Genomic DNA, 26,813 nt, shown 5'->3' with positions numbered 1-26,813 from the left:
TAGTGGTTTAACAGGACTTCCCGGCATCATTCTGGAAGAGCAACGATCCCACTTCCAGATACAACCAAGGTGCTGATATTCTTCCTCGTTCTTGGTCGGACTCAGAATGGTGAGCAAGGCATATGTACTCGTGTGCAAGATCTCTTGGGCGATCGATCCGCCTTCATACCTGTTTTACACCTTTGAGCTTTGCTTTGCTCGACCTGAACACGACAGAAGCATATGTTTAATGTGTTGGTCATCTCGAAACCTCTCGTGATCTATTTGCCTTCACAGGAAGATGTCCGTGGTCATATCATGAACCTCACACTGATATCTTGTATATTTGATCTATGGCGCAGTTCGGGAAAATTTCGCTATGATGAATCGCAACCATTTAGAGAGAGATTCATCATTGTTCACAAGAGCTGTTGGTCTCTTAGCTCTTTTTGGAACACAACTCTGGCCTGAAAAAAACCGTGCATCGAAAAGTTCTGTTTGTCGTCCCTCACTCCACAAGGGAGAGCTAGCGATAGTCTTTGATTTGGAACCAACATGTAACTGTCTTGGACGATTTCAGATTCCATCACGCCACTAGACAAAAGGGACGGGCAAGACGAGAGCAGCTTCGGGATGGAACGACACGAGCCTGTATGTCGAAGACTGTCATACTGTGGCTATAAGAATCCACAATGATTCTGAAGGAGGAAGTTGTTTTCGTGGTGAGACCGTTCTCTGAAGCGGTTCTGACCAGCGACGGAACGAAATCAGGCTTCAATGATACAGATTAACGTTTGCATATAAGTATCAAACAAACCCAAGCCTCGACATCGGATCCGGATCATACTCCTCAACCTCCATACTCTTCTTCAACCACTCCATCATCGGCGCCATGAACTCATCGTACTCCTCAACATCCATCTCAGCATCCTTACTCGGAACCTTAACCAGCGTCGCAGTCTGTTTCTCATCATCATAAACCCAATTCCACCACGTCTTCTCAGCCTTCGACTCTTTCCTTCCGAATCTCTCCACCCTGTCTAACCTCATCATCGCTCCCACAAACCTATTGAACCAAGTATGGAAATGTGGCTTTACTCTTGCATGATTCCGTACAAAGCATATCTTGTTGACACCGTCAAAGTCCCTCAACATTTGTGTCATCATGACATTGAAATCGAAGAGGTAATGCCAGTACGACGATCTATGCAAAATGATTGTCATATCTTCAAGTTGGAGAGCAGGTATCCCAAACGCATGAGTCTTCCAATGGTGCATCTGGCGGAAATGGCGTGCTTCGGAGATGATTGCTATACTGCGAAGGGAGGATATTTGGGCAGGGCGGAGCGTAGAGGTCATACGGCCTGCAATATCGAGTACGGTATATGGATTACGAATCACGAAGGTTGTGCGAGAGAAAGCGAGGAGATGGGCGTCTTGGTAGAATTGACGGCAGGTGAGTAGAGGTTGAAGGTATGTAGATGCCCAGTAGTCTTCTTGAAGAGCTGAAGGTGCATTGTCATTGCATCTTGGACATTGGAAGGCGTCGGTGTAGCTTTGGACTGGATCGAAGACGAGGTTCCAGATTTGAGTACGAATCTCGGCTGGGAGGGTGAGGAAGGAGGTCTTCTCGTATCTATCGTCTAGTTCAATTCCCGAGTCTTTTCGACAGTATTGAGTCATTGATTTCGCCATTGTGTTCACGGTCATGTAGATGAAGGAGTTAGAGATGAGGAGCTTGGATTGTGGAGTTGTGATACAGAAGAAGAGGTTCAGAGCTCCGAGCATCCATGCATAGGTAGAGGTACCCCTCCATCCCCGACTAAGGTACTTCGATCTACCCCGCATTGGTCCAGTATCGAGGTTGTCACATGGCGGACAATCCTCAAATTCAATCCCATATACAAGCCGCTGTGTTTGACTCGAGGCTTGTCGTGAGGTTGGTCTTTGAATCCCCGTCTGTCCGTCTTTTTGGATAAATTGAGCACTATGTCGTGGTCAGCTCCCAAAGACAGTGCTATGTGACAAACTTCTCACCACACGGAGTTGTCGGTCAACGCGGAGTTATGATCATCTGATAAAATTTGCTGCTCTTGACATGTTGTGATCTCTTGTCCCTTTGTCGATAGATTCAAGTCTGGAGCTTGCCAGTACGGAGCAACTCCTCGTACATCTTCTCGGTGGAGTCGAAGTCGTAATCTGCGGTCTTGCCTTCCTTTTCGAACTTCTCTCTGTAAGCGTCGAAGTTCTTCTTGGTGATCAGAGCAAGAACATCCTTTCTCTTGTCGACAGGGACGGTGTAGCGCTCCTCCATGGCAATCTGGAATTTGAGCTGCAGCTCTTGATAGCATCAAGCGCAGAGGATCTCGAGGAATCTAGGACATAAAGGCTTCCCGTCTTCTCTTACGACATAGGCATCGCCAGCAGTCATCTTCCAATAATCCGGTGCCCATCCCCAGTTTTCGGAGTCCTGCTCTGTGTTGAGCTCGCAGCCCATGTGGAGAAAGACCGAATACGACCAGTCCACACGGACATAAGATGGTCTTTCGTGTTGGTGCTCAATGTATGCACGGAGAGGAATGCCGATGCGACGTGCGATCGGAGATGACTGGTCGCGGAGCTTTGCAGGCCTCATCAACTTCTGTACATCTTCGTCGGAGAGAGTGACACTTTCGAAGATGGGTCTGCCGTGGATCTCCTGACTGATGGTACAATTGATGCGAACGGCATTGGTGAGGCCAATGTCGGTGGTGGAAGTCATGGTGAAAAGCGCCTGATGATGTGTGAGATGGGTGAGAAAGGTAAGGTCGAGGTTGTTCGGACCAAGGAAGTCGAGTGAATGTCCAGATAATCGAACTGGTTGAGTGGAAGAAGTGAAAGCGAAGTCGTCAGACTGCTTTGACAATGTGACGGATGAGACAGCAACCACCGCAATGGAACGATCCCGAGGGCTCTTCGTGGGGAGATTTTACAGCGGAAGAGGGGCAAAGAGCTGTGCTGCTCACGCTTTGTGATAAGTGTGTGGCTGTATTGTGATGACTGGTGAGCTGCGAAAGGTGATATATACAGAAGGCGGGCAGCGTGATAGTGAGATCGAAAGGAAGAAGTCAGAGAGGCACTTCGAGTAACGCCAGCAAGCACACGCCGCCAGCCTCAGGAGGCTTGAGTTCACTTGCTGCTTGAAGAACCGGCTTCAGCTGTGGCTGTCACCTATAACTCGTTTCCGTATCGGTTCGCAATCAGTCACAATATGGCGAAGTGTGAGTTCTGAGAATCTCCTGCTGCCCCCTTGTATACCACTCACTTCTGCTTCCCTATATACCTCGAGGCTTGCCAAGGGTCAATCACCAAGGTATCAATTCCTGCTCGCATAATTCACTGTGCAGTTTCTCATGCCCTCGTTGCGTACGAGCAGAATGATCCAGAGATGACTGTAGTGTGTGGACAGTGTTTGAAATATCGTGTTGATTCTTCGCATGCATGTGAATTAGCAAAGCTCCTGATTCAGTATAGAAAACGCCATCCCATATGCCTTTTACCCATTTTTGTCGAAAGAGGTACACCAATCCACCAACGCCATTGCTCGCCCTAACTGCTGGTTGGGAAAAGGATCATCATTCCCACAGCATTGTTGCTCCGCTGACTGCATGCTCGTATTCCTTCTCTTTTATGAATCTCGATATGGTGCTGTGCTTAGAAGCGCTCCTTCATTCTCGAGGCGACAGTTCTGAGGTTGCCGTAAACCTTGGCTGGCGGGCTACCCAAAATGAGCGAAACAATGGCAGTACGAGCCATGTGAATGTTCTTGAAGCCTGAACGAGTTGTTAGTAACTTGCAACAGCGACGTCTTCCGATACAACATACCACCCAGAATGTGAATTTTCGAGTCTGCGAGCACGACACGAGTTTTGCTTGCGTTCTCGATAGCGTGCTTAGTCTTTCCGTCCTTTCCAGCAATTCCTAGACAAAATCAGCACGAGTCTGGCAAACATATGTGTCGAATGTCACTTACTGCCAATAGCTCTGCCGAGATGTTCTCCCTGAAGTGTCTTGACATCCTTGATCTCAAAAGTCTCAATGTACAAATCATCCAAACGCAGCAATGCAATGGCGTCGTCCAAGTCGAAACCCAAGCAGAAAGCGTGAATAAAGTCTGCACCCTTTTGCAAAGCTCCAGTGTCCTCGGTGAATCTGCTTGTACGGAGCTCGACGTTCTTGTTCTTAGTGTTGACTCTGCACTGCAATTTGAGGTGTTCGACTAGAGGAGGGTAGACCTTGGGCCAAGCGTTCTTCAAGGGAGTCCAACGGTGAGGAGGTACAGCGACTTTGCGGGATTCGGAGCGAACGTGGGCATTGCTTGCCTTCTCGGCAGCGAAGAGCGGTTGTGAGTCGACGGTCATGGCTGTGTCTTCTGTGGGTTGCGCGGCATCCTGAACGGCAGGTGCGTCGGTGGTGCTGATAAGCATTTCGTCGTCCTCATTGTTGGCAACGACGGGAGTCTCGTGCAAGTTCTGAGCAATTTCCTCGGGGGCAGCTCTCTGAAGAGCGGTGGGTGCAGGCATGGTGGTGGTGGTGCAAAAAAAAAAGCGGAAAACGTATTCGAGTATGCGTGTACGTTACAAAGTGTAGCCCTGGATGTACGACAATAGATCGAAGTGTTTGGAGTGAATGGCGAGAAAGTTGGTGAGGCGCAAAAGCGACAAAATTCGCGAATACTTCTTACAGCCGAACTGTATGGCGGAGACTTTTTTGCCGCTCTCCGCATTTCAACCCTGACCCGCCAAGCAAACACAAGGCGGTGAGGGAACACTTTCGCATCTGCATATCTCTACACTCTCCGGACACTCATATGCGAGAAAGATCAAAGGAAAGATTGAAAGGGTTAAAGATGATAGAATGCTTTGCGCGCTGATCGCTTGTTGATCTCTTCTCTGCTCCGTGCTTCTCTCGGTGCACTCTCCATGCCGGGTATTCGTTATGATGCCTTCCCAACCAAAGATGCGCCTTTACGCCATGACCCAAATCAAATTAATCGTGCCTCCGTGAATGGAAGCTACTTAAGTACTCTTCAGCGCCAGACGTTGAGTTCCTACTTCTTTCCGCTGTTGTGGGCAGAGTTGGCGTTGAGCAAGCTGACGATTCTGACCTTCTCGACCTCAATCTGCTGTGAGTTGTCCAGCTTGACCTTGACGTCCTTAAGTATGAAGGTCCAAACGTCATCACAGAAACGGTATGTGTCAAGGTGTCCCTGCAAAACTGATCAGTCTGGAGAAATGATGATGAACAAGCCCAGATGAATGGGTGGCATGAGGCTGAAAGATATGTTGAGCCGATCAAATTACGGGTTGCAGATGAGAACAACATGACGGAAACAGGTGTGCGTAGGGATGGACTTGTTGTACTATAATCTCCTACCTTGAAGCTCATTCTGGCCTTAACCTTTTCACCGAGCACCTGCGCGATGGCCTTGTCGAAGTTCGTCATGATCTTGATGGCAAGCTGAGGCTCGATGCGGCGACTACTAATAAGATCGTCCAGGGTATCTGCAAGTGTGCCGCCGATGCTGTACACATCCTTCTCAGCACAATGTTGGATGGTGATGAGCTGGGATACCTACGACGCATTGCGGTACATCTCGTGATACATGCTTTGTTCAGCCATGTTGAAGATCGACCGCTATGTAATGCGCAAGTCGCTTAGAAGGTGAGTTCGTGATGTGGTGATACGCAAATGATGTTGCGCACAGGAGGGAGGAAGGATAGAGGTCGCTGTCGCCTCTGATGTCGACGGATGTTGTTGGAATCAGCCCTGCAGGCAGCCACGGCTTTTCCCGCTCCGGCCAGGCAGGAGTACTTCCCGTCACTACCTTCTACCTTCCTTTATCACTATGCCCTTTTCTCGGCGTCGACAATACAGGTCATCTCCACTAGCTACCGAATAGCCAGTGATCCTTGTGGTTTCACTAACATAAAAGTAGCTGAAAGACATACAATCCGCCGCTGTTCGGTCAAGTCGGTGGTTAGGTCGGATCTTATCTTATCTCACTTGATCAGAAGCATTCCGCCCTGCAGGAGGTCGGTCCCCTTTGCCGATCGCTTCGAGGACGGTTCGCGTAGCCGTTTCCGGTTCCGCAGCGCAAGGAGGGCAGGTTGTGTAGAGATCAAGATCTGACGTGACAGAGCCCAGACTCAGCCTAGAACGAATCGAGCACAAACATGGCTGAATGATTGGATCAAGGTTATCTCGCGGCGCGATCGCGCCTTCGTGTCTAGTGCACGAGCACTTGGAGATCGTGAGTTTGCTCATCAATTCCTCCGGCTCCGAGCGCCCAAAATTCCAGTGTAGATATCATGGATCTGGGAGCTAGGACACTTTTCTACTCAACTGTTTTCCATTAGTTTATCGCTGAGCTTCCTCCTCTCCCTCCCAAGTTTCCGTTCACGACACACTCCTTGTCCTCTGTGTACTCCAATTCTTTGCGCTTCGTAGCAACCACTGTTCAAATCACCGGACTGAGACTCCGTGTTCATTGCAGCCACCTGCCTCGCTTTCTCGTACAAACGCTAAAACAAACATCACCATATGGCCTCAGCAATGGTCAAGGGCAAGCCTGCCCAGCAACTGTCTTCAATTCTTCCACCCCTCGTCTTTGGTTGCGCCGTCTTCAACTCACAATACAATGACGTGAACAAGCTAGACACAGTCGGCTTGGTCCAAGAGGCACTTGAATTTGGTATCAGAGCATTCGATACCAGTCCATACTACGGACCCAGTGAGGAGTTACTGGGTGCCGCTCTCGACACAGAATTCGTACGCGCACACGTGCCGCGTTCCGATCTTTTCTACATCACCAAGTGCGGCCGCATCGCTGGAGATGAGTTCGATTACTCCCCCGAGTGGGTTCGCCAAAGTGTCGCTCGCAGTTTGCAAAGACTGCGTACCGATTACCTCGATATCGTTTACTGCCACGATGTTGAGTTCGTCAGCGAGGATGAAGTCATGGGAGCTATAAAAGAGTTGCGCCGCATTCGCGACGAGGAAGGCACATTACGCTACGTTGGTATTTCCGGCTACCCAGTCCCTCTGCTTTGCTCGCTCGCTGAGCGTGTTCTGCGCGAGACTGGCGAGCCTCTCGATGCTGTCATGTCATACGCAAATTTCACACTGCAAAACACCACACTCGCAACAAATGGCATTGCACGTCTGCGTGCCGCTGGCGTTGATGTTGTTCCAAACGCATCACCACTCGGTATGGGTCTATTGCGTCGTGCAGGCCCTCCTGTGGCTGGTCAAGGCGACTGGCATCCTGCTGGTCCTGGCGTGAGAGCAGCCATTCGTCGTGCAAGCGACTTCTGTGACCGCCACGGAGAGCGCCTTGAGGTCATTGCTATTCGTTTCGCACTTGAATCATGGTTGACTCAAGGTGCCAGCGTTGGGTCTCGAGGTGATCCTGCATCTGGTGTTCCATGGACGCGCGAGTCAAACGAGCAGGTTGGAGGCCAGAAGCTCGGTGTCAGCGTCATGGGTGTCAGTAATGCCGGCGAGCTTGAGAAGACAATGTCAGTCTGGCGTAGTATTCTTGATGGTCTTGAGGGTGGTGAAGAGACCGTCAAGCTCGCTGGTCGTTGGAAGAGAGATCACGAATGGAGTTTGAACCGCAAGCATGCTGTCCAGATTATGGCCGATGGAATTCAGGAGCATCTGGCAGAGTACCTGGATTTCGCTTGGGACAGCCCCGGCAAAGACTATGTTAACAAGAGAGCAACCAAAACCCTATCACCACCCCAGGCTGAGGACGCCCCATGGATGACTCCTGCTCAGAGTCCTCAACCCGAGCAAGAACTTCCCGAGGAGATCAGCATCGCAATCAGATGATTTCATAGAAGAGTTGACGGCTTTCTTCATTTCATGGTGTTTTACGGATGGGTTGGCTCATGAGTCTTTTTGATATCCCTCTCTGTTTTTGTTTTCGGATTTCATTGCATATAACATGGATGCGTCCATGAAAATACTACCATTATCCTCCTCTCATTCATCCGAGGTTCAACACACGTAAATATGGTATCAACATTGCAGATCATGCAGTACCCGGCTCGGTGCGGAGAACGACACCTTGATGTCATGAGCTGCATCACCATGCAAAACAGCATCATATACTCTCTTGAACCTGGAGGTGCTCTTTCCTTGGGATTGACAGCTCGAACTTCGCCTAATACGCAACTCAACCTTGAATATCATAGCCAAGATGTCTTCCAGCGGATCTGAACACAAAATGCCACCTGCTCGCATGACAACAAAGCAGTCTTCAGAGGAAGAGAAGAACATCTCGATCGTCAAAGAATACATGCGAATCGCCTACTCGCCTTCCGAAAACAAAGGTCGCAAGTCTGTTGAACATCTCTGCGCAGATGATGCCTGGTTTTGGGCTCCCACCACATTCCCCGGGGTCAAATCACCCCAAGATTATGCAGAGAGTCATTCACATGTCATGGCCAGTGTCTCAGACTTGCATATTGTTTGCTACGATCAGGTGTTTGCCAAGGATGGACATGTGCTTTTGAGATACACGGCCGAGGGAAGCCATTGCGGAGGGCCTCACAATGGGATCGAAAAGACAGGAAATAAAGCCAAGTGGTCGGCCGCAGCCATCTTTGAGGTCGAGAATGGCAAAGTCAAGAGCTTTACTAAGGATTGGGATAAGCTGCATATGTGGAAGTGAGTAAAGACATGGATTTGGGTCGAGAACGAGCAGATGCTGACTAAGGCGCAGGCAACTTGGATGGATGAAGGGAGATGAGTATGTCTAGTTCAGACGTAAGGCCTCCGAGATACTTCCGGACAAGTTCATGGTATGAGAATTGATTATCCTCAGCCCAAAGCTGTGATAAGAAGGCAGGTGTCGGATAAAGATTGGCCAAAGCAGAATTATTGAGAATAACCAATCCAAAGGTTCAAAGGTACCTTGGGTGTACCTCTACATACAGGCATTGCAATTACGTGAGAGTTGAGTATAAGACAAGTGAAGGTTGAAAAGCGAAAGCGCCAACAGCGATCTGGTTGAGTTGAGCGATTTGGGCGAGAATTTGGGGGCGAAGTGAGCAGCTAAGTTCCTCGGTCAAGTCTTTGTTGATTGGCTTCCGGAATACAGTGCAAAGCGGGCGTCGTCATCGGCGTAATGATCAGAGACAAGCCGGCGACATCAGGTTCCAGGAAGAAAGCTTGAAGTGGTGAAAATAAGTTTCTCAGGTCACTGTCCTTGTGCTTGATATTTACAGCCTGAATCTGTGGTCCTTCTCTCACGGCATTATTCTACTTGGTCGGCGGCTTCGCGAACGGCTATTTACTAGCACAGGCCGAGGGCGGACGTGTCGGCGCCGTTACTCCAACACTATCTACCTCGATTCCTATTTCGCCTATTCAGCTATTGGAACGCTTCCATCTCCATCTATTTCCCACCCCACGTGCTCACCTCTTCCTCATCTCAGCCGCCCATCCTTTGTTCGTCGCATGAGTAGACTGGCCAAGACATAGTCGGATCTTGAGCGTGGAATGCGCCGTCTCTCAAGTGCTTCCCCGCAACGAGCCTGAGAGACCTTCGATCGCCATGGGGAATACAAACAGCTCCACCAGGGAGTCACGAACGACATCCTCACGGTCACGCTCTGGAACTGCCAACGATGGAAGCTCTAACACTGGCTCCAACGAGAATTCCATGTACAATGTACGTAGCGGCCGCGGCAGCAGACAGAATCTGTCCTTCCTTCATCTGGGTTCCAGCAGTAGAGGAGACCAACAACGCACCGAGGAGCCCCGTCGCGAGACCAAGCAAGAAAGAGAAGCACGCAAGCGTGAGAAGGAACGTGTGGCTCGAGAGAACGAGCGTGAACGGAGTATGAAGGAGGAGGGTGTCGACGGTGGCTATCTTGTCACGTTGGGTACATATGTTGGTCCTGAGGACTTCAACAAGACGGTCGTGCGCCAACTCATGGTATGCCGTCCAACACCTATGCAACTTGCTTCTGCCTCACTGACATAACTCAGATCGAACGTCGTTTGGCGCCGTTCTGGAAAGGTCTCAATGACCATTCCGAGTCGTGGACCGAGAACCAGCTCGTAGCTGTAGCACGAGGACTAGCCCTCCCTGCTCCCGATGACCCTCCCCTTCCTGACCTCGAAACAACCACTGGCAGCGATGTCGACTCGCTCACTATTCCTATCGCGTCCCGCTCCCAATCATATCAATCCGAGCACATGTCGCCTCCTTCAAGCGCCACTTTCCCTCGTCCAGGTGGCTCGTCTCTGCCCTCAGCCTCGGCATCTCGAGGTCTCTTCCGCGATCGTGCAAAAACACTCGCATCTCTCGGTACCTCGAACAAGAACAACAATGCTTCATCTACTTCAATCGCTCCTCAAGAGATCCGTTTGCCACGAGAACCACGAGTCAATGGTTCTCCCCTCGAGGCTGTCCTGTACAAAGATGCTTCAGAATGCCCCATCTGTTTCATGTACTACCCTCCATATCTCAACAAGACACGCTGTTGCGATCAGCCCATCTGCTCCGAATGCTTCGTACAGATCAAGCGTCCTGATCCCCACCCTCCGGAGCATCACGATGATGACGGAAACCCTACTACTGATGAAGAAGGATTACTTGTCTCGGAACCCGCCGCATGTCCTTTCTGTGTAACGCCTGAATTTGGTGTCAGCTACCAACCTCCAACCTTCCGTAGAGGCCTTGTGTATTCAGGCCCAGTGAGCAGCCCAGCTCCGACCAGCGCCCCATCTCCAGATGCATCATCCCTCTCGCTAGCCGCACCTCCTGGCAGAAGACGTACAACCTCTCTGTCAGCATCGGCCCCTACTGTTATTACGACCGACCGAGTACGACCAGACTGGGCAAAGAAGCTCGCTGATGCTAGAGCACATGCCCTGCGACGATCTGCTGCTGCTACTGCTCTGCATAACGCTGCGTATATGCTCGGCAATCAACAGCCATCAGACTCGCGCTCATTTGGTGGTCTCGGCCGCCGTCGCCGTACGCTCCTGGCAGACACCTCTGCCAGTGCAAGTGGCTCAGGTACTCCAAGAGCTGACAATGGTCAGGTCGGCAGTTTGTCTGAGTTGATCGCACACATAGAAGGTCAAGGGTCAAGCACAGAGCCTCGACCTTCAGGTAGAAGGAGTCGTGCCCACGACCTGGAAGACTTGATGATGATGGAGGCTATACGACTATCCCTGGCTTCAGAAGAGGATCGTAAGAGGAAAGAGGAGAAGGAAGTGAGGAAGGAAGCAAAGAAACGAGAAAAGGAAGCTGCAAAGGAGGCCAAGAAAGCTGAAAAGGCCGCCAAGAAGAGCGGAAGTCTCTACAATGCCAGTATGAATGGCAGCACAGCCACCTGGTCTGATATGACTCGCTCAACGAGTAATATTCCGCGACCACAAACTGCTGTATCAACAGCTTCATCGCCTCCACCAGCCCCGCCTTCAGTTATCGGGAAGGGCAAAGCACCTGCTACCACATCTTATGGATTCAACCCGCTCAGCGAACCTACGTCTACTTTAAACACAGAGGTTGCTGAGCAGACGGCCGATTCTCAGAGACATCTCGAGGAGTCAAGAGCTAACCTACCACAAGCAACGCAGCCCATCTCATTCCCAGAAGCACTCCAGAATCGCTCTCACCTTCGCCATATCTCGAACGCTTCATCAGCAGCATCCTCTATGCTAGACTCTGCACCCGGAAGCTATCAGCAACGAATGCTGAATCATCAGATCTCACCCAACACCAGTGCAACAGTGCTAGACGACGGCACTGGCACACCTGACACACAATCCGGCACACCTGGCAATGATGTGAATACGGAACCCATGTTCAATTTCAAAAGTTTGAGCGAGATGATCCGCAACGACGATAAGGACCGAGATGCAGATCATGTCGAATTCTTTGAGCAAAAGCCAGAAGAGGAACGCAAAGTTTCGGTGGCATCGATTGCATCAAATTCCAGAGTCAACGGATCCGATGGATCCTCTGGGCTTTCGCCGTTGAACGAAGACGAGAGGGAGTCGACGAGACATGGCGATGCTGTGCAAGTGAATGATGAGACGATGTCACAAACGCAGCGAAACGAGACAAAGCACGCAGGCGATGTCAATGTCTTGCACACGTCAGGGACATCAACCAACTAGCTGTGCAACATGGTTTTCATACACGGCATTGGTGGATGGATATGCATACGGCTCAGGAGGTCAAAAGCAAATGCTATTGCAGAGTTTCTTCAATCGTTAAGTTTTCAGAAAACGCAAATGGGCGGTGACTACAAAATAAGGCTGAGGGATAGGCGGAGTCATGTGGTTGTGGTTGGTAAAGAGAAGACAAAGGCTTGTATATAGCAAGGCGTGGAGCAGAGGGTATTCTTTTCAGCTTTTGTAGTTTGGCTCTCAAACATATGCAATCATTCTGATCCATGATTCCGATAAAGTTGTCGGTGTTTGTAGTTAGGCGGATAAATGGCAGTTTCACACGGGCCTGAAACGGTGCACAGACATGTGGAGAAGGTACAAGTACTTGTTGGTTGTATGCATGAGGTGAAACGGTAAATCAGGGAAAGCAGGGCACGCAGGGGTGATGGGCGAGACTAGGGCCATGATGGTCTTTGCGCCGGATGACATTAGTCTTGCATAGCTTGTTGTATGGTCGTTGTTGTTATCGTTGTTCTTGTCAGTTTGTCAGTCCATGTGCTCCCTAAGCCAGGAGTGAAACGTGGAGGATAGTTCAGGCGTGCAGGCATAGAAGGATCTCGGCGAAGCCAAAAATACGAAAGGGGCCACTTTTGTTAATCCGTCGGCAAGGATTAATATATGGTGAGGACCCCACGCTCTCATCAGCACAGTAGCGAGTCGGACAAGACAGATAGCGCACGGCGACCTTTTCAAGAGGTCGGAGCTATCGAAAGAGTCAAGGGGTTTGACCATGTCGCAGCTTTCTCAGCACAGGCAAAGAGTGCCATCATTGGGCATTATTGCGACTTCAGGGCGAGGTCAGCAGTTGCCGTCCAGACCAAGCCCACTGTCTTCGCATCCACCAACACCGGTCGAGTCGTTTGGAGGGTCTAGCAGCAGCAGCGAGCCGGTTAGCAACGAATCTGCTAAGCACAGCAGGAACGTATCTACAAGTACATCGTCGCTGCCGTTTGGGTCGCCTAGCAACTTCAACTCGTTCCCGAGGAAGCATCCGAGCAATTTCTCCACGCCCGACTTGTCAAAGTCTGCCTCACCCTCGATTGACTCCTTGCACCGACAAGACACGAATTCTTTTGCCGGCAGTTCCTCTCAATTGCATCATCTACCATTGGCATACCAGCTGAACAACCAAGACACGTCGTCCAAGCTCGACCTCGCCAACATCGACGCCATGTCCCACCACGACAACCACCGCCACGACAGTTTCGGCTCCCAATTGCCTGTCCCCAAGGGCCCCACCAACAATGGCCGTCGTCGATCCATCAGCATGCAAAAGCTCTTCTCCTTGTCCAACCTGAAGAGCAGCTTTAGCAACTCACGCACATCTCTCGTCTCTACCCCTTCTTCACAAAACCCTCCACAAACCGCCTCATCCGACCGTCCGGCCTCTGACAGCACAACCAGTTCTAGAGGCGTCAAGCGTGCTGCAGAAGAGGACTTTGTCATCGTTAAGCCCGGCCAAGACCATCTTCAGCCTCCTCTTAGAAAGAAGAAGAGCAACTCGTGGTTCCGCAGAAAGAGTGGTCTTTTCACTTTCAACTCCAACAACAACGACTCTGCCATCGCAGATGATTACGACACACCCCAAGGCCCTGATGCCATGATGCTAGACGAGCCCGAGATCGTCCATCCCACCACCGAGCACACACAAACCATCAAGAGCGACTCTCCAAGCGAAAGATCGGCCAGCGTCTACACTATGCAAACCACACAAACCACACAGCAACCTCCTGTCCTACCTCCATTGTCACCCATGTCCAAGACCCAAACAGAATCCTCGCAATACTCTCAGCCCTCGCAAGTACAAAGACCTGCTTCTCACAGAACATTCAGTTCGCAGAGCAGAGTCAGTCGATCGTCATCTCAACACCGAACTCCATACGCTCCTCCCACAAGAGAAACCTTCTCGCCCCCACCGACGCTGCCGGAGCTCACTAGAATTGACACTTCGTTTGGCGACTCGGACATGGGAGAGCTGTTTGCCCACTTTGGACGCTAGAGGCGTTATGATTCTCCGGACCGTACCACTGAGCGTCAGTGGCTGGGAATGTTTATCTCTGGCCGCAGACAAGGACAGAGGTCTCCTTGGTTTGGTCGTGCCTAATGAGGCCTTTTTCTTTCTTTCTTTCTTTCGTCACATACCTTTCACAGGTCACTCTTTTCGTATGCTCTTCGTTGCTCTGAGGAGATTTCTGTGGGAACAGCATGTCTATCATGTATTCTTATCCCCAGGGCGGTTGTACACTCATTTCTTCTTGTTGCTTTGTCCATTGTTTCTTCCTGGGATATTCTGTTCACTCTCCAGCATTTATTTTGTTTCCATTGGCATTGGCGAAGGCGCTTGGTGGTGCTTATTCAATTTTTATGGGAGGACGAGGGTTCAGGCGTTGGTCATGATTATCTATCCTTTCTTTTCTCTGTGCAGTTCGAAATCAAGGGAGACAGGCTCTTTCAAAACTGACAAATTCCGTGGCTATTCCTACATTGCTTTTTGTGCCATTACTGTCAATGTGCTGTTGTGATTCCTGTTCTGTTTTGACTAACGTGAATGACTGTGGAAAGGTATGCATCTGCGTACAATCTGGTGTGGCTACTTTGCAATTTTCTTTGTCAATTTTGTGTGTGAGAAAGCTATTGAGACAATCTCAAGTCCTGAAGTATTGTCCATGGCAGAAAAGTCACGCTTTCCACAATAGTCAAACATGAATAGTCTCAATCTCTTGTCAGGGAGAAAAAAAGAACACCGGTGGGAACTTTTAGGAAACGCAAGAATAACAAGTCATATAGATCATTTCTTTTCTGATTTCATATTCCTTTGAGACAGACTCCTTAGGCTTATCATGATAAGTCATTTATTCCTTTGCATTTGTCGGTCTTTTGGTTGCGAACTGTCTAGTCACCCAATTGGGACCGTGTTCTTGGTACTCTTGTCTGGTGATCAAGACGTTCTTGAGGAGGTCTTGGTCGTTTGCCATACGACAGCCTCCTTGCCAGGTTGATGTAATCGGACTGTTGATATCATGTCAGTACTGCAATGCAGAGAATTGTGACAGGGTAACAAAACATACTCTTCAGCTCTCCGTACACGAACCAACATATCTTCAGGAGCCAACATCATCACCCCTTTCTCCACTCTTTCCACAAACCCAGGGATTAGTGTGTTTCCACCCACGAGCAGGATGTTTGCGAGCATAGGCTGCCATAGCAATTCTGGCAAGCATTGTAGACTCTGGAGTATAGTTTCTGCAATCCCAGATTGTGGCATTGCGATATCTGAAGGCGTAAACAACATTTCTGGGACCACGAAACGTTCGTTTGCTAGCGGGAAGACTTCTTCGCGAGCACCTAGGGGGTCGTCTGGTTGTCGTACTCCCAAGCGTTCGAGTTTTGCTTTGTGGGATGCATCGTGAGGACGAACAAACCCGCGATGATAGCGTTCGTAGTCGGGAAGCACGTAATTGACTACAATACTAGGGTCCTTCTTTCTTGCGGCTTCGAGCTCGGCGCAAAAGTCTTGGGATAGGTAGCAGGCGTCTTCTTTTATTTGAGAGACGATGTGGGGTTCGTCCATGAGCGAGAAATGGCGTAATGAGATTAGTTCGGCGAGGTAGTTGTTGAGGTGTTTTCCTCCGACGTCGAGACGGCGCACGGCTGGGTGGATGGGACGACCGGCTAGTAGGGGAGTGACTGTTGTGTGGCTGTGGCCGCTGTCGACTACGAGGAGAGCGTCTGCTGGCTGGATGGTTGATGGATCTGCAAGAGGAGGGTCGCCGAACAGGGATCGGGTGTCGGTGTAGGCATTCAATGAAGAGCCAATGGTTCGATACACAGCAGCAAAGTCGAAGTGCTCAAAGACCATCTGGTCCAGATTCTGGGTGAGCTGTAAGGGCGCATTTGGTTGCTCGGTGATGATCAAGTTCGTATCCGAAGTATCGCACTGAAGTTGTTGCAGCTCGTTATCCAGGACGGCGACTTCGGCAGGCCAGTTGACTATGTAACCCTTCTGAACAGGGCGACGAAAGGTCATGTCACCGTAGTCGGTGCATTGCGACAGTTGCGAGCCGACATACGTCTTGTTGTCGCGAGATTTGGCAATGCAGTTGGGAGCGACATGGCACGTGTCGGAGGAAGCGTATCCAGCTTTGAGAGACCAGGCGCCGACGTCGACGACGAGGGTTTGCGACATTTAGAGAGAGTCTTCATGCATGTTTGTGCTATGTATCCGTGACGAGACCGCGGCGAGCGGTGACCGCAAACACTCCCGAAGCTTTTGACATCAACTTGATCATTCTTGGCGACTTTTATCGAGAAATTGTTAAACCTTTGTCGCATTCCTCACACCTCAACACACACTCCCGCCATGGCTGCCTCGCAAACACTCATAGATCTTGCTCAGACGCAGCGTGCTCTGGTCGCTCAGTACCTCGCCACTCTCGCTCCAAACGCTTCTATCGACTCGTCAACTCAACTCCCACCCAACCCTCCAAACCCACTGCATGTGCTTCGCGACAGTGCCACCTTGCTCAAGGCTCACACGACAAAGCTCGCTCTGCTCCTGATCAACAAGCCCTTCACTCCTACCGCTGTCAATTCTGTCCTTCGTGATGCCACTCAAACCTGTCTTCCCGCCATGATGTCCGCCGTCGAACTCTGTCGTCCTGATATCTGGGGTGTCTTCCTACACCACCAAGTCGTTGCCAAAGTCCGTACAGTCATGCGCGAGATGGTCTCTTTCCTCGAGGAAGTCCTCGATGTTGCAAGAGAGGAGAACGAGTCCAACCATTCAAAGAGCACTCTTGCTTCTACTGGTGTGCTGTGGGAAGCCTGTGATGCTCTGATCCTGCTGGAAAAGACTGGGATTGCTGGTTTGGCTGTTCTCAAGGCTCAGGAATTACGGGATACCATCAACGACGCTATCGAAGAACTCAAAGAGTGGGAAGAAGGTGATGGAGACGACGATGATGAAGAGGACGATGACGACGAGGACGATGCAGACTCCACAAGCGAAGATCAACACGAAAGAGACGATCAAGACGAATTCGACGACATGTTCTCTGCTGCCAACAAACTACCAAAAGACCGTCTGGACCTGAAAGAACGTCTGCAAACTGCTGCCGACAAACTCAAAAAGATACAATTCCTCTATGCTGCCATCACCAAACGCAGACTCAAGACTTTTACACCAGACGTCGCTTCGAAGAAGGTTAACATTCTGACTCTGGACAAACTCATGCACCTGCTCAAGGAACTACCCGAATCTGTTGATGATCTCGCAAACGCCTTCTACGAACTCGATGCTGATCAAGTCGATACAATCCTCAACACATGTATTGACAATGCATGTTCAGCAGCCGACCTCCTAAAGACAGACTGGAACGACAAAGACGACGAATTCACAGCATGGGTCACAAAGTGGACTTCTGTCGTCAGATAAAAGAAACAAAGAAGTACTGTAATAATTCCCCCGAAGAATGCAAAAAAGTCCCACCGCTTTAGAAAGATATAAAAATGATGCTACAAAAACCACTTGGGGTATCGTTAAAAGAGGCCATCTCATGCAACACACAACTTCTCCTCAGAACATCTGCGTGTTCTGTTTTTCCCACTTCACAACTACCACCACATTTTGTGTCCTTTTAAGCATCCGCTTACAGGATGAAGGCAAGAGCACCGGCGCCAATGGCCATGATGCTGGCACCAACCTGGACAGCACCACCAGTTGCTGCAGCCGAAGCACTAGCCTTGGAAGCAGAGCCAGAAACAGTGGATGAAGCCATGGCAGCAGAAGCCGAGACGTCGGCAGAACCACCAGTGCTGGCGAGAAGAGTAGCGCAACGCGACTTGGCAAGGCTCTGAATGCTCTGGAGGTCTTGGGCAGAGCAGTCGGAGTTCTGGAGAAGGCATTGGGTTCCGGCGGCGAGGAAGGCCTTGGAGCCGGTTGTGCAGAGGCAGACGGGGTCGCTGGCAGAGCAGCCCGATGATTGAACAGCGGATGAAATGCAGGGGAGCTGTTCAGCAAAGTTGTCAGTTTGTTGGCCCGTGTCTCATCGAGGGAAGAGTTGGAACATACACCGCATGTGGGAACACCAGCAGTAAGATCGGTGGAAGTAGAGGTGGCGGCAGCAGCAGAGCTAGAGGCCGAGGCAGCCATGGCAGTGGCGGCGAAGAGGGCAAGAGAAGTGTAGACACGAAGCTGCATGATGGCGGTGTGTTGTGTGTAGTTGGTTGATGAGTTTAGAAGAAGAGAATTATAGAGAGTGTATCAAAGTTGGGTCTGTGGTTGTAAAAGGAGTGTAAGCTTGAAGTTGCGAAGGTCTGAATCAATCAAAGAGCAAGAGCAATGCGATGGCAGTCTGACTATTATATCCTGTCGTGGAACCTCAACCACCACTCCCGCGTCTGTGCCTTTGCCATTTCTCCTCCTTTGCCATGCTTTTCTTGTGACTCGTGAGACTCGAGCCAACAATTCTCAATCCGCTGGTTCTCCACCTGCAAATCAGTGATACTTTCTCCTTCCGGCTGTTGTTGTAACTTGTGATTTTAGATCCGTCTTTTGAAACAGCACTTGCTTTGACCCATGAGTCGTGAATTGCCTTTTTTAGCTTCAAACGCCATTGCATTCCATCCCCCGGCTTCAGTTGACTCCCAAAAGCTGGTCCCTTGCATTGGGTCCAACACTTGACTGGGTTTGTTTCGCTCTGCCTATTTTCTATCAACTTTACAATCTATCTCTTACCTTGCTTCCTGCAAGCGATTAGAGACGTTGAATATTGGGGATGGGTAGATCTTTTTTCTGGCTAGTGAAAAGTGATCGTTGCTCAAATTTCAAGAAACTTTGGATCCAGCTTTGGATAGAACTCGATAGTCTGGGATATTCAAGGTGGTGACTGTGCTTTCTTTCTTGTCTGTTTTGGGGGTGAGAGCAGCAAACACTATTCTTGTTTCTGCTGAGCGTCCAGCCTTTGCGCTCAAAACATGATCGACATTTCCCCCCGTGCTTCATACAAAGTTAACTTGACCTCCAGACTTTTTCTGACTCTGTTATCGACATGTCATTTGATCTTTCGCCTCTGCGGCTCACTCTTTTTAGCTGCGTTTAGCTTGTTCGCAATTCGTATATCAAAAGCTTCCAATACGCAACTTCACTCAACCCCCCCTCGACTCTGGAGCGGCCCGAAGCCCAGCTTCATTTATCGAACAACTTATCTCTTTTTACTTTATTTGATCAGCAACTCACTCTGGGGAGAGCATCTTCCGGCAGTAGAATACTCGACGGTCAACCGACGGGTCAATTAACAAAGCAAACAGTTCTGGAAATGGAATGGTCAAACCTCTTTTTCTTCGCCGTTTGGGCAGCTAAATCATTTTGCCGTCGCCATGCTTTTTTCTACGCGAAAGCAAGAGGGTCTTGTCGGCAAAAAGTGCAAAGGTGTCTCTTTCGTGGCTGGTTTTCCAACGTTGCTGCTTGAGCCTTAAGAGCAGCCACCCGCGGAGAGCCCACTGCACAACTACCACAAGGTCCAGATTGGTTTAGTTGGTTTAGGTTCATGACTCTTGTTTGTGCTGTTTAAGCGGCTTGCTAGTCTGTGGATCTCTCTTTCAATACGCTTTACGGGTCAGTGCGGACAGATGTCCGGTGCTGAAAGACCTAGGGATGGATGGATGGACGGATGGGGCTGTCTATACTTCGATGCGCCTTGACTCGTAGAGCAATGATCTTAATCTCAAGGCCTGAGGGATGAGCGAGCCTCAATTTGAGCTCTAGGAAGCAGGGTGTTGATCTTTGGAGGAGGCTTGCCTCCTCTGCTTCTTGCTAGGACTCTGGACTTTTGAGGGGTGTTTTGCTGTCGTCTGGACTTACACGTCGGTGCCTTGCATTGTTGAACACCGTCATGGACCCTTCTATCACGGTCATGTCTCTTTCGGACCATCAAATTGCAATTATGCAGACGGTCATGGCCATTATTATGACACGACTTGCGAGTCTTCCTCGGCAAGCGGACGACAGGTCATCTCGACCATACCTTCCATTTTGCGTTCAGCGAGCACACAACAATGAGACACGCTACAGTCTATATCTGTATGTTCCCGAGAAGGACTTGACAACTCATCATCCTGAACACGAAAGTGTCCATCGATGAGGATTAAAGTAATTCGACAAAACTGGTATCACGATAGGCTCTACTGAAGGCGCTACCTACAAAACTTCGCCCGGCCAATTGGTATCATACTCCGCTAGAATTGACACTACTTGAACTGCCTGTGTGCCTACTTCAGCGCTTTTTAACTGGGCATATCGTTGTTGGACCCTATGCAGACCTTGCACTCGGCATCACTTCCCGCAGAAAGAAAGAGTGTTTATATTGTGGCCGTGGAGCCTAGGTACTATCTGGGATCCTCATGAAGATTTCGAAAGCGTAGAACATCCACTCATCGATGACGGACACCTAAAAAAAATCCCGTCATCCAAAAGCTAAAATCTAAATTCGAAGCCAGGCCGGCAGACTCCGACTTCTGCAGCATAAATCTGGTTCTGTGTTTGATGCGAGAAGCAAGCAAAGTCTGCTGTCACACCTACCACAGGATAAGAAATTCTAAAGAGGGGCTGGGAGTTGAACGAACACTTTTCTTCAAGAACTTTCAATGGTTGGATGGGGAAGGGTTGGGGGCGCACCATGGGATCCTGCACAGGGTAGCATTACCATCTTTCGTCGATGGTATGGGGCTGTCACTCCAGGACTAAATCTTACTCATGTCAAAATGTGGTGTCGTGTCGATGCCGTCAGAAAACAGATCAAGGGCTGTTTGAGAATCTCAAAAACAAGTACTTGACCTCATCCCTTTGCTGGTCATCACAGCTCTAATTCGAGTACGGGGCTTCTTATCAAACATACACAAAGGCAAATCTTCATAGCGTTATATATTAATTATATCCTCTTTGAGTATAGGCAAAGTCCTTGCAAGCATTCCACACCAATCGGTGTCCAAAAAGTACCAAACCAGTAAACGCCGATCTCATGCTCAAATTTGTCTTTCACACATTAATACAGTCAAGTAGAGTTAGAGGGTCTCTTTTCAACCGAAGGCCTGCCCTCGTGTAGACTTTCCAATCGTGTTGAAAGTCTGTACGTTGGTTGGCAAGGCGAGTGTATCGAAGCGGTCGATGCCCATGAAGCGATTAATGCCTCCCTGTTCACACATGATGGTTAGTACGATGCAGAAAGAAATGAACGGGGAAGAAAGAACATACCTCGTCGCTGCTCCAGCTCGAGAACCAGAAGCCAATGATGATGGTCAGGTAGGCGAGGATCAGAATAGAACCCTTGAAGTAGTTGCTCTTGCCTTCGCCAACAACCCAGCCCATTAGGAAGACGCCGAGGATAATGGTCACCATATCCCATTGAGGGAAGATCAAGTTGAAGGTGTGATCAGCAACATGGGCTGGTTCCATCCATTGTGCCCATATACCAGAGTAGAAGACCAAAGCAGGGACCTGCAGAAGCATTACTTGGAGTGCGTAAGCTGAACCAATCTCCATCGACAATGCAATGTTTCCGTTCATGGCGAAGGAGATGGCGTTCAGGAATTCGGTCGTGTTTGGCACGAGCGCGAAAAGAGTGATACCGAGGAACTTTTCGTCAATGTCAATGTGTTCGAGAACACTGTCAACTGTGTCTACCAGAATTTCGGCAATGACGGCATATGCGACAGTGGCAGTCAACAGGATCACCGCACTCTTTGTGCGGCTCCAGTTAGGTGCATCGTGACCACCCGATTCATGAGCTGGAGCCTCGTGGACCTCTCCATGAACTTCCCCAGCATCCTCGGGCATGGCACCACTCTTAGTTGCTGAGGCTGAATGACCGGCCGATGACGAGATGGAGCCGTGGTGCTTTACACTGCCAGCGCTGGTGCTTGCCATCTGTGATGCCTTGCGAGGAGCGCGAGTCGCATCACGGGCAGCCACGGTCGCTGCAGTTGCTGCCATCTCTGCAACTTGACGTACCAAAGCAGTGTTGTCTTCCGCAGAGAGACCAGGGATTCGTAGCTTATGCTGTTGGATCCTATCGCCGTCTTCTTCGCTGGACTTGGGAGGTACAAGGTGTGTCGGGCCACCAAAAGGAGCTGTAGACTTGTCAGGAGAGTGCTGCTCACTAGGGGCAGTACTGCCAAAGCCGGCCTGTTTCAGCGATTGACCGAGAATGCGCTTGTACAGTTGCGATTCTTGAATGTTTCCACGAGGCAGAGTGCCGATTGTGCCCATAGTGCTGTTACGGCTCATGTGTGCATGAGGGTTGGCAACAATGGTCTCAGGGATACTGCCATGACGAGCCTCAATGTGCAATGCTTGGTGCTCCATCTTTTCCAGCTTCTTCTCGTCAAGTTCGTTGTTCCAGATGACTGCTGCATGGGTACGCAGAGTGAAGAGGAGACCAATGATGTATGACAAGAACAGGAAGAAAGCGCAGAACCAGATGTAGGGGCGCACAGCTTCGAGGAAGAAACGATCGTTGATGGCAGGGACCTGATTAAAGTAGCAGCGTCTACAATCTCTGTCTCCCTTGGCGTCATCTCCTCTGACGCACTGGTGGCAGACAAGTTCGTGGCTACCATAGTTCTGATAAAACAGGGTTGGACCAAAGGAGCCAATGACTGCAAAGAGCAACATTGTCGATGTAACACCTGCAGATCTGACGTTGAATCGTTGAGTCTTGCGTTTGATGGCACCAAAGCACATCGAGATGCCCGGAAGGAAGAGGATACCGGCAAAGATACTACCAATGACACTGCCTTCAACCAGCTGAGCCTTACCTTGGTTAAGAGCAACGCAGTACAGGAACACTTCGACGACGGTGGAGAAGAAGGCGTTGATGGTAGCGCCTACACCCATGGACGATTGTGCAGAAATGGAAGCAACAGCCTGACCGATGAAGTATGCCAAAGGGATGATAGAGAACAGACCGAGGATGAAGATGAAACCAGATGAGGCGATGAACATGTCGAGCTCCAGATACTCCCTCAGAACGTAGAAGTCGAAGATGGCAAAGGCAACCATGCTCAACAAGTTGATGAGGAAGATGTTAGTGCCGTCAATGGTATACTTCCAGTATCTGCTACCAACAGCACGGTAAGTACAGAGGAGGACGCTTGAAGGAGCTTGGTTAGGTCCACGGCTGGCGTCATGAGTGTCGGAGTGGAAAGATAGAGCCAGTGGGTGTCTTCTCAAGTGATGGTGCAGGAGGAGCGTGACCTTACCCATGGGAATCGTGAAGACGAGGAACCAACAGAGAGCAGAGATAAGCCAAAGCGACGGAGTGATGAAGCCCCAGAAAACGGCAAAAAAGATGATTCTTCCAACAGTCCACTTTCCACGGCCGAACAGTCTCGACTTTGTATCTTGCTTGTCTCCACTGGAGCGTCTACCCGGGCGACCAAGTAAGCTGTCAGTCTCATCAGGAGTGGTCTCGACGCTGTCTCTTCTTCGACCAATCAGGGATCGGTTGATGTCTGTTGGACCAAAGAACAATCTACCCTCCTCAAGGTCACCAGTCTGCCACCGCTCGTACTCAGAAATGCTGCGACCTTCGCCTGAATCCTCGTGCATATAAGCTTCATCATGCTCAAGCAAAACATACTTTCCAAAAGGATAGAAGATGTAGCCAGCGAATTGCCATAACACATAACCGTACTCCTGGCAGCCTGGCGTGAAACGCAGGGCAAAGCAGATAAGAGCTCCAGCAGCGCAGAGCAAGGCAAGCCACCAGCCGCATATGAGGGTCCAGAGAAGGTTGAAAAATAGCAATCCCAAGCTGACGTGGTGACCAGGAGCCTGGTGAATGTCACCTTCGGCCGTGGCCTGAACAGAGCGACTCTTCTTGTATAAAGCAGGCTTCCAGATACGGATACCGAAAGGATGTGTCTCGTTGATGGCCTCTTGCCTGTCCTTCAATGTGAAGCTCTCGGCGTCACTTAGGTCGGCATCATCGTCGTCGACATCGTTATCATCGTTCTCGTCGTCCTGGTCTTTTGCAGAAATGTAGCCTTCCTCCTCTTCCTCGGGATGTAGTGTGGTCTCTGTGTCGTCAGAGTCAGCCTGTCTGTGTGCTTCTCTTGTCTGAGGCCTTGATAGTTGGTCGTCCTCTCGTTCGTCTGATTCGACTCTTGCAAGAAGTGGTGGCTGGGCTGTTGGTCGGCGACGGAGTGTAGAAGCTTTGGGATTCAGAACATGGCTGGACGATGTCGAGGCCTTGTCTTGTTCGACTTCATTCACATCGTCATCGACCGAGAACTCTTGACCACGCTTGGGGCCGGCTGATGAGGTACGCTTTCCAAGCGAAGGTTTCTTGGGGGTGCTGCGAGTTGACGGTTGAGGCGAGGGGAGAGGTGGCCTTGTATGCGAAGCCATGGAACCTGCGCGTGTCAGGGTACTAGGCATGATGGGCAGGCAGGCAGATGGTGGAGCCTTACCATAGTTCAGGGGCTGGAGTCTCTTCTTGGATGCATCGGGTTTTGTGTTTTGGTTGTACGTCTGAGCGCGAGTATCGTCAGGCGCAACAGCAGATTCAGCGCGCGACGGAGGGCGGTGAGAAGCGGCGGCGGAGCTATCTCGTAGGCTGTGTGTTGATGTCTGCAGGGCGGTGAGGGAGCTTTGGGATGTCTCTCCCCAGTTGGACTCCTGTGACGAATGCTGCTCGTCCTTGGGTGCCATGATTTCTGTCGTATATTCTTCACTATGGCGCGTGGAGCGCTGCTGCTGACGAATGTTCAGTTGCGCATCAAAAGCAATCTTGATTATGCCGGACTGTTGATTACGAGCCCAACAACGCTAATTGTATGGGAGAAGCTGGGTGACTAGGTGCGTGCCAGATGACTCCTTGTTAGTGACTTGGATGCTCTCCTCACGCGACACCAACACTTCAGCTGGGCGTGCACTTCGTTTTAAACTGCAGATAGGAAAAGGCGGCCATCCTGTCGCTATTTACCATGACCATGCATCAAGGTCCACGACACACGCCATCCCTGATTTGCCGTCTCCAACAACAAAGCCAACGGCCTCTTCGGTCCTTGGATAATGTCAAAGCTCGACTCTTGAAACTCGGCCTCCCATCAGAACATGTCACTGTACCACACACCGACCCTCTGTCTGTGAATATCCTTGCTTGCCTACTGCTGTCTTTCCTGTAAATCATTCGAAAGTCGTTGAATGTCCTTTCCCAGCTCTTCCGAGCAGCTGAAGACAATCTGTGAAATGACGCTCGCTCTTCCCCACATAACATGCATGTCCTTCCGAGGGTCCGCAGCCCTGCAGCTCTCTACAGCACTCCTGCAATTGTGCCTCCTTTTCCAATTCACCATCCAACTTTGCACGGGTACTCGTCACAAAACGTCTACGCTTTGTCATACGTTAGTCCGCTCTTATCTAAGCTCGCTCTATATCGACAACTGTCGGCCCGCTTTCCGATCGACGTCAAGCCCAACAGCCAGGTTGAAATCTTGTTCATTCACCGCCGTCTAGCCGTCAGGGCTGTTCTTCTCGCGGTAAGCTCTGTTCATTTCACCGCCGGAAGCACAGAACATTCCTTTCCAAGAATCCAAGAAGCCAAGAAGACCTTCAACAACTCTTCTTGGCTGTGGATGCGTATATTTGGTCCACGTCGCTATCATCAGACGAAAACCACACAACTTCATAGCTGATCATCTGGTGTTGGTTGATGCTCGCCAGAGAGACACAAGACCGGTTTCAAGTCTTGAGCGTCGCCTGTGATGAGATGGTCTAATATCTGCTTCAAACTCAGTCTGGATGGAAGCTCTGGATGCATTGAGCAGAGGTCTCATGGACGACTTCCTCTTGCATGAATAAGAAGCCTGCACCAAAAGCACCTCGAGTTCAACTCAAAGTTTACCTACGAGCGTATTCTGAGGTGAGTCCTGCACGTGTTTGAAGATGTGTACAGTTCTCGGTGATCAGATAAGCGTCGACGTATGCTTACATCCACACCCTGACGAAGGAGAGGAATTCTACAAGCGCGCGGCCGACGAATTTGTTGAAACAATGACTTGCCATCGCAAAATTGAAAGCCAAATCCATGCGCAGAGTCAGAGCTTCCAAGTGTCTGTGTCACGAGCTGGTCCTAGACATTGTCGGCGACCTGAGCACCGTAAGCTGGCATTCTTTTCCGAGAAAGAGAAAAAGAGCAGCTATCTTTGAGAATACATCAAAAACGGGGACTGTATGGCACACGTCCGTACCTAGCACTTCTGCCCATGAGGAGAAGGAGTTGCAAGAGAAAGAAGCGGATACGTTGTGCTAGCTCGGTCACACATTACGATCCTTCTCGAAGAGTATTCGAAATCTAGTGTTGTACAATACTGTATAGAACCACCCACAACGTCGTCTATGATGAGTTGGTCTGCGTTATATACTCCGGGGCATGATCTATGAGTCTATACTGGGCGATAACGATCCATTCAAAACATTATATTCTCTTGTACAAGGAAGTTCTCAGATCTTCGAAACAGGCTGCTGTGATGACGGACCTCAGTATTGTTCTGTGGACTCTTCACGCGACTCTTCTGGCAACCTGTCTCTAAAT

At 50.1% G+C, this 26,813-nt stretch overlaps 12 protein-coding genes across 12 annotated transcripts; 5 read left to right on the top strand and 7 right to left on the bottom strand.

The window, feature by feature from the left end:
• Nucleotides 1-786: 786 nt before the first annotated feature.
• Nucleotides 787-1,662, bottom strand: M437DRAFT_44747 (uncharacterized protein; the record flags this gene model as incomplete). The annotated part of the gene is made up of 1 exon (XM_041020961.1): nt 787-1,662. One exon carries the CDS (start codon nt 1,660-1,662, stop codon nt 787-789), a length of 876 nt encoding a protein of 291 aa, XP_040881334.1.
• A 448-nt stretch (nt 1,663-2,110) lies between these two features.
• Nucleotides 2,111-2,740, bottom strand: M437DRAFT_74139 (uncharacterized protein; the record flags this gene model as incomplete). The annotated part of the gene is made up of 2 exons (XM_041026181.1): nt 2,111-2,311; nt 2,387-2,740. The coding sequence occupies 2 exons, from the start codon at nt 2,738-2,740 to the stop codon at nt 2,111-2,113; spliced, it is 555 nt and encodes a 184-aa protein (XP_040881333.1).
• Nucleotides 2,741-3,672: 932 nt separating this feature from the next.
• On the bottom strand, nt 3,673-4,541 carry M437DRAFT_74138 (Pre-rRNA-processing protein PNO1; the record flags this gene model as incomplete). Its single annotated transcript, XM_041026180.1, has 3 exons — nt 3,673-3,791; nt 3,844-3,939; nt 3,992-4,541. The coding sequence occupies 3 exons, from the start codon at nt 4,539-4,541 to the stop codon at nt 3,673-3,675; spliced, it is 765 nt and encodes a 254-aa protein (XP_040881332.1).
• A 527-nt stretch (nt 4,542-5,068) lies between these two features.
• Nucleotides 5,069-5,640, bottom strand: M437DRAFT_64854 (transcription initiation factor IIA, gamma subunit; the record flags this gene model as incomplete). The annotated part of the gene is made up of 3 exons (XM_041024494.1): nt 5,069-5,227; nt 5,395-5,542; nt 5,597-5,640. The coding sequence occupies 3 exons, from the start codon at nt 5,638-5,640 to the stop codon at nt 5,069-5,071; spliced, it is 351 nt and encodes a 116-aa protein (XP_040881331.1).
• A 921-nt stretch (nt 5,641-6,561) lies between these two features.
• M437DRAFT_44739 (Aldo/keto reductase) lies at nt 6,562-7,854 on the top strand (the record flags this gene model as incomplete). The annotated part of the gene is made up of 1 exon (XM_041020959.1): nt 6,562-7,854. The coding sequence occupies one exon, from the start codon at nt 6,562-6,564 to the stop codon at nt 7,852-7,854; it is 1,293 nt and encodes a 430-aa protein (XP_040881330.1).
• Nucleotides 7,855-8,224: 370 nt separating this feature from the next.
• Nucleotides 8,225-8,786, top strand: M437DRAFT_45309 (NTF2-like protein; the record flags this gene model as incomplete). Its single annotated transcript, XM_041021069.1, has 2 exons — nt 8,225-8,694; nt 8,750-8,786. The coding sequence occupies 2 exons, from the start codon at nt 8,225-8,227 to the stop codon at nt 8,784-8,786; spliced, it is 507 nt and encodes a 168-aa protein (XP_040881329.1).
• A 797-nt stretch (nt 8,787-9,583) lies between these two features.
• On the top strand, nt 9,584-12,165 carry M437DRAFT_44944 (uncharacterized protein; the record flags this gene model as incomplete). The annotated part of the gene is made up of 2 exons (XM_041021000.1): nt 9,584-9,967; nt 10,021-12,165. The coding sequence occupies 2 exons, from the start codon at nt 9,584-9,586 to the stop codon at nt 12,163-12,165; spliced, it is 2,529 nt and encodes an 842-aa protein (XP_040881328.1).
• Nucleotides 12,166-12,949: 784 nt separating this feature from the next.
• M437DRAFT_83241 (uncharacterized protein) lies at nt 12,950-14,218 on the top strand (the record flags this gene model as incomplete). The annotated part of the gene is made up of 1 exon (XM_041027896.1): nt 12,950-14,218. The coding sequence occupies one exon, from the start codon at nt 12,950-12,952 to the stop codon at nt 14,216-14,218; it is 1,269 nt and encodes a 422-aa protein (XP_040881327.1).
• An 853-nt stretch (nt 14,219-15,071) lies between these two features.
• On the bottom strand, nt 15,072-16,405 carry M437DRAFT_64850 (Actin/actin-like protein; the record flags this gene model as incomplete). Its single annotated transcript, XM_041024493.1, has 2 exons — nt 15,072-15,228; nt 15,288-16,405. The coding sequence occupies 2 exons, from the start codon at nt 16,403-16,405 to the stop codon at nt 15,072-15,074; spliced, it is 1,275 nt and encodes a 424-aa protein (XP_040881326.1).
• A 174-nt stretch (nt 16,406-16,579) lies between these two features.
• Nucleotides 16,580-17,653, top strand: M437DRAFT_45042 (uncharacterized protein; the record flags this gene model as incomplete). Its single annotated transcript, XM_041021011.1, has 1 exon — nt 16,580-17,653. One exon carries the CDS (start codon nt 16,580-16,582, stop codon nt 17,651-17,653), a length of 1,074 nt encoding a protein of 357 aa, XP_040881325.1.
• Nucleotides 17,654-17,867: 214 nt separating this feature from the next.
• M437DRAFT_74130 (uncharacterized protein) lies at nt 17,868-18,418 on the bottom strand (the record flags this gene model as incomplete). The annotated part of the gene is made up of 2 exons (XM_041026179.1): nt 17,868-18,227; nt 18,290-18,418. 2 exons carry the CDS (start codon nt 18,416-18,418, stop codon nt 17,868-17,870), a joined length of 489 nt encoding a protein of 162 aa, XP_040881324.1.
• A 2,876-nt stretch (nt 18,419-21,294) lies between these two features.
• On the bottom strand, nt 21,295-24,625 carry M437DRAFT_45288 (uncharacterized protein; the record flags this gene model as incomplete). The annotated part of the gene is made up of 2 exons (XM_041021064.1): nt 21,295-21,408; nt 21,470-24,625. The coding sequence occupies 2 exons, from the start codon at nt 24,623-24,625 to the stop codon at nt 21,295-21,297; spliced, it is 3,270 nt and encodes a 1,089-aa protein (XP_040881323.1).
• Nucleotides 24,626-26,813: the final 2,188 nt, after the last annotated feature.

This window comes from Aureobasidium melanogenum (assembly GCF_000721775.1).
Source record: "Aureobasidium melanogenum CBS 110374 unplaced genomic scaffold scaffold_6, whole genome shotgun sequence".
Taxonomy (NCBI): domain Eukaryota; kingdom Fungi; phylum Ascomycota; class Dothideomycetes; order Dothideales; family Saccotheciaceae; genus Aureobasidium; species Aureobasidium melanogenum.
This window is presented reverse-complemented; position numbering and strand designations above follow the sequence as displayed.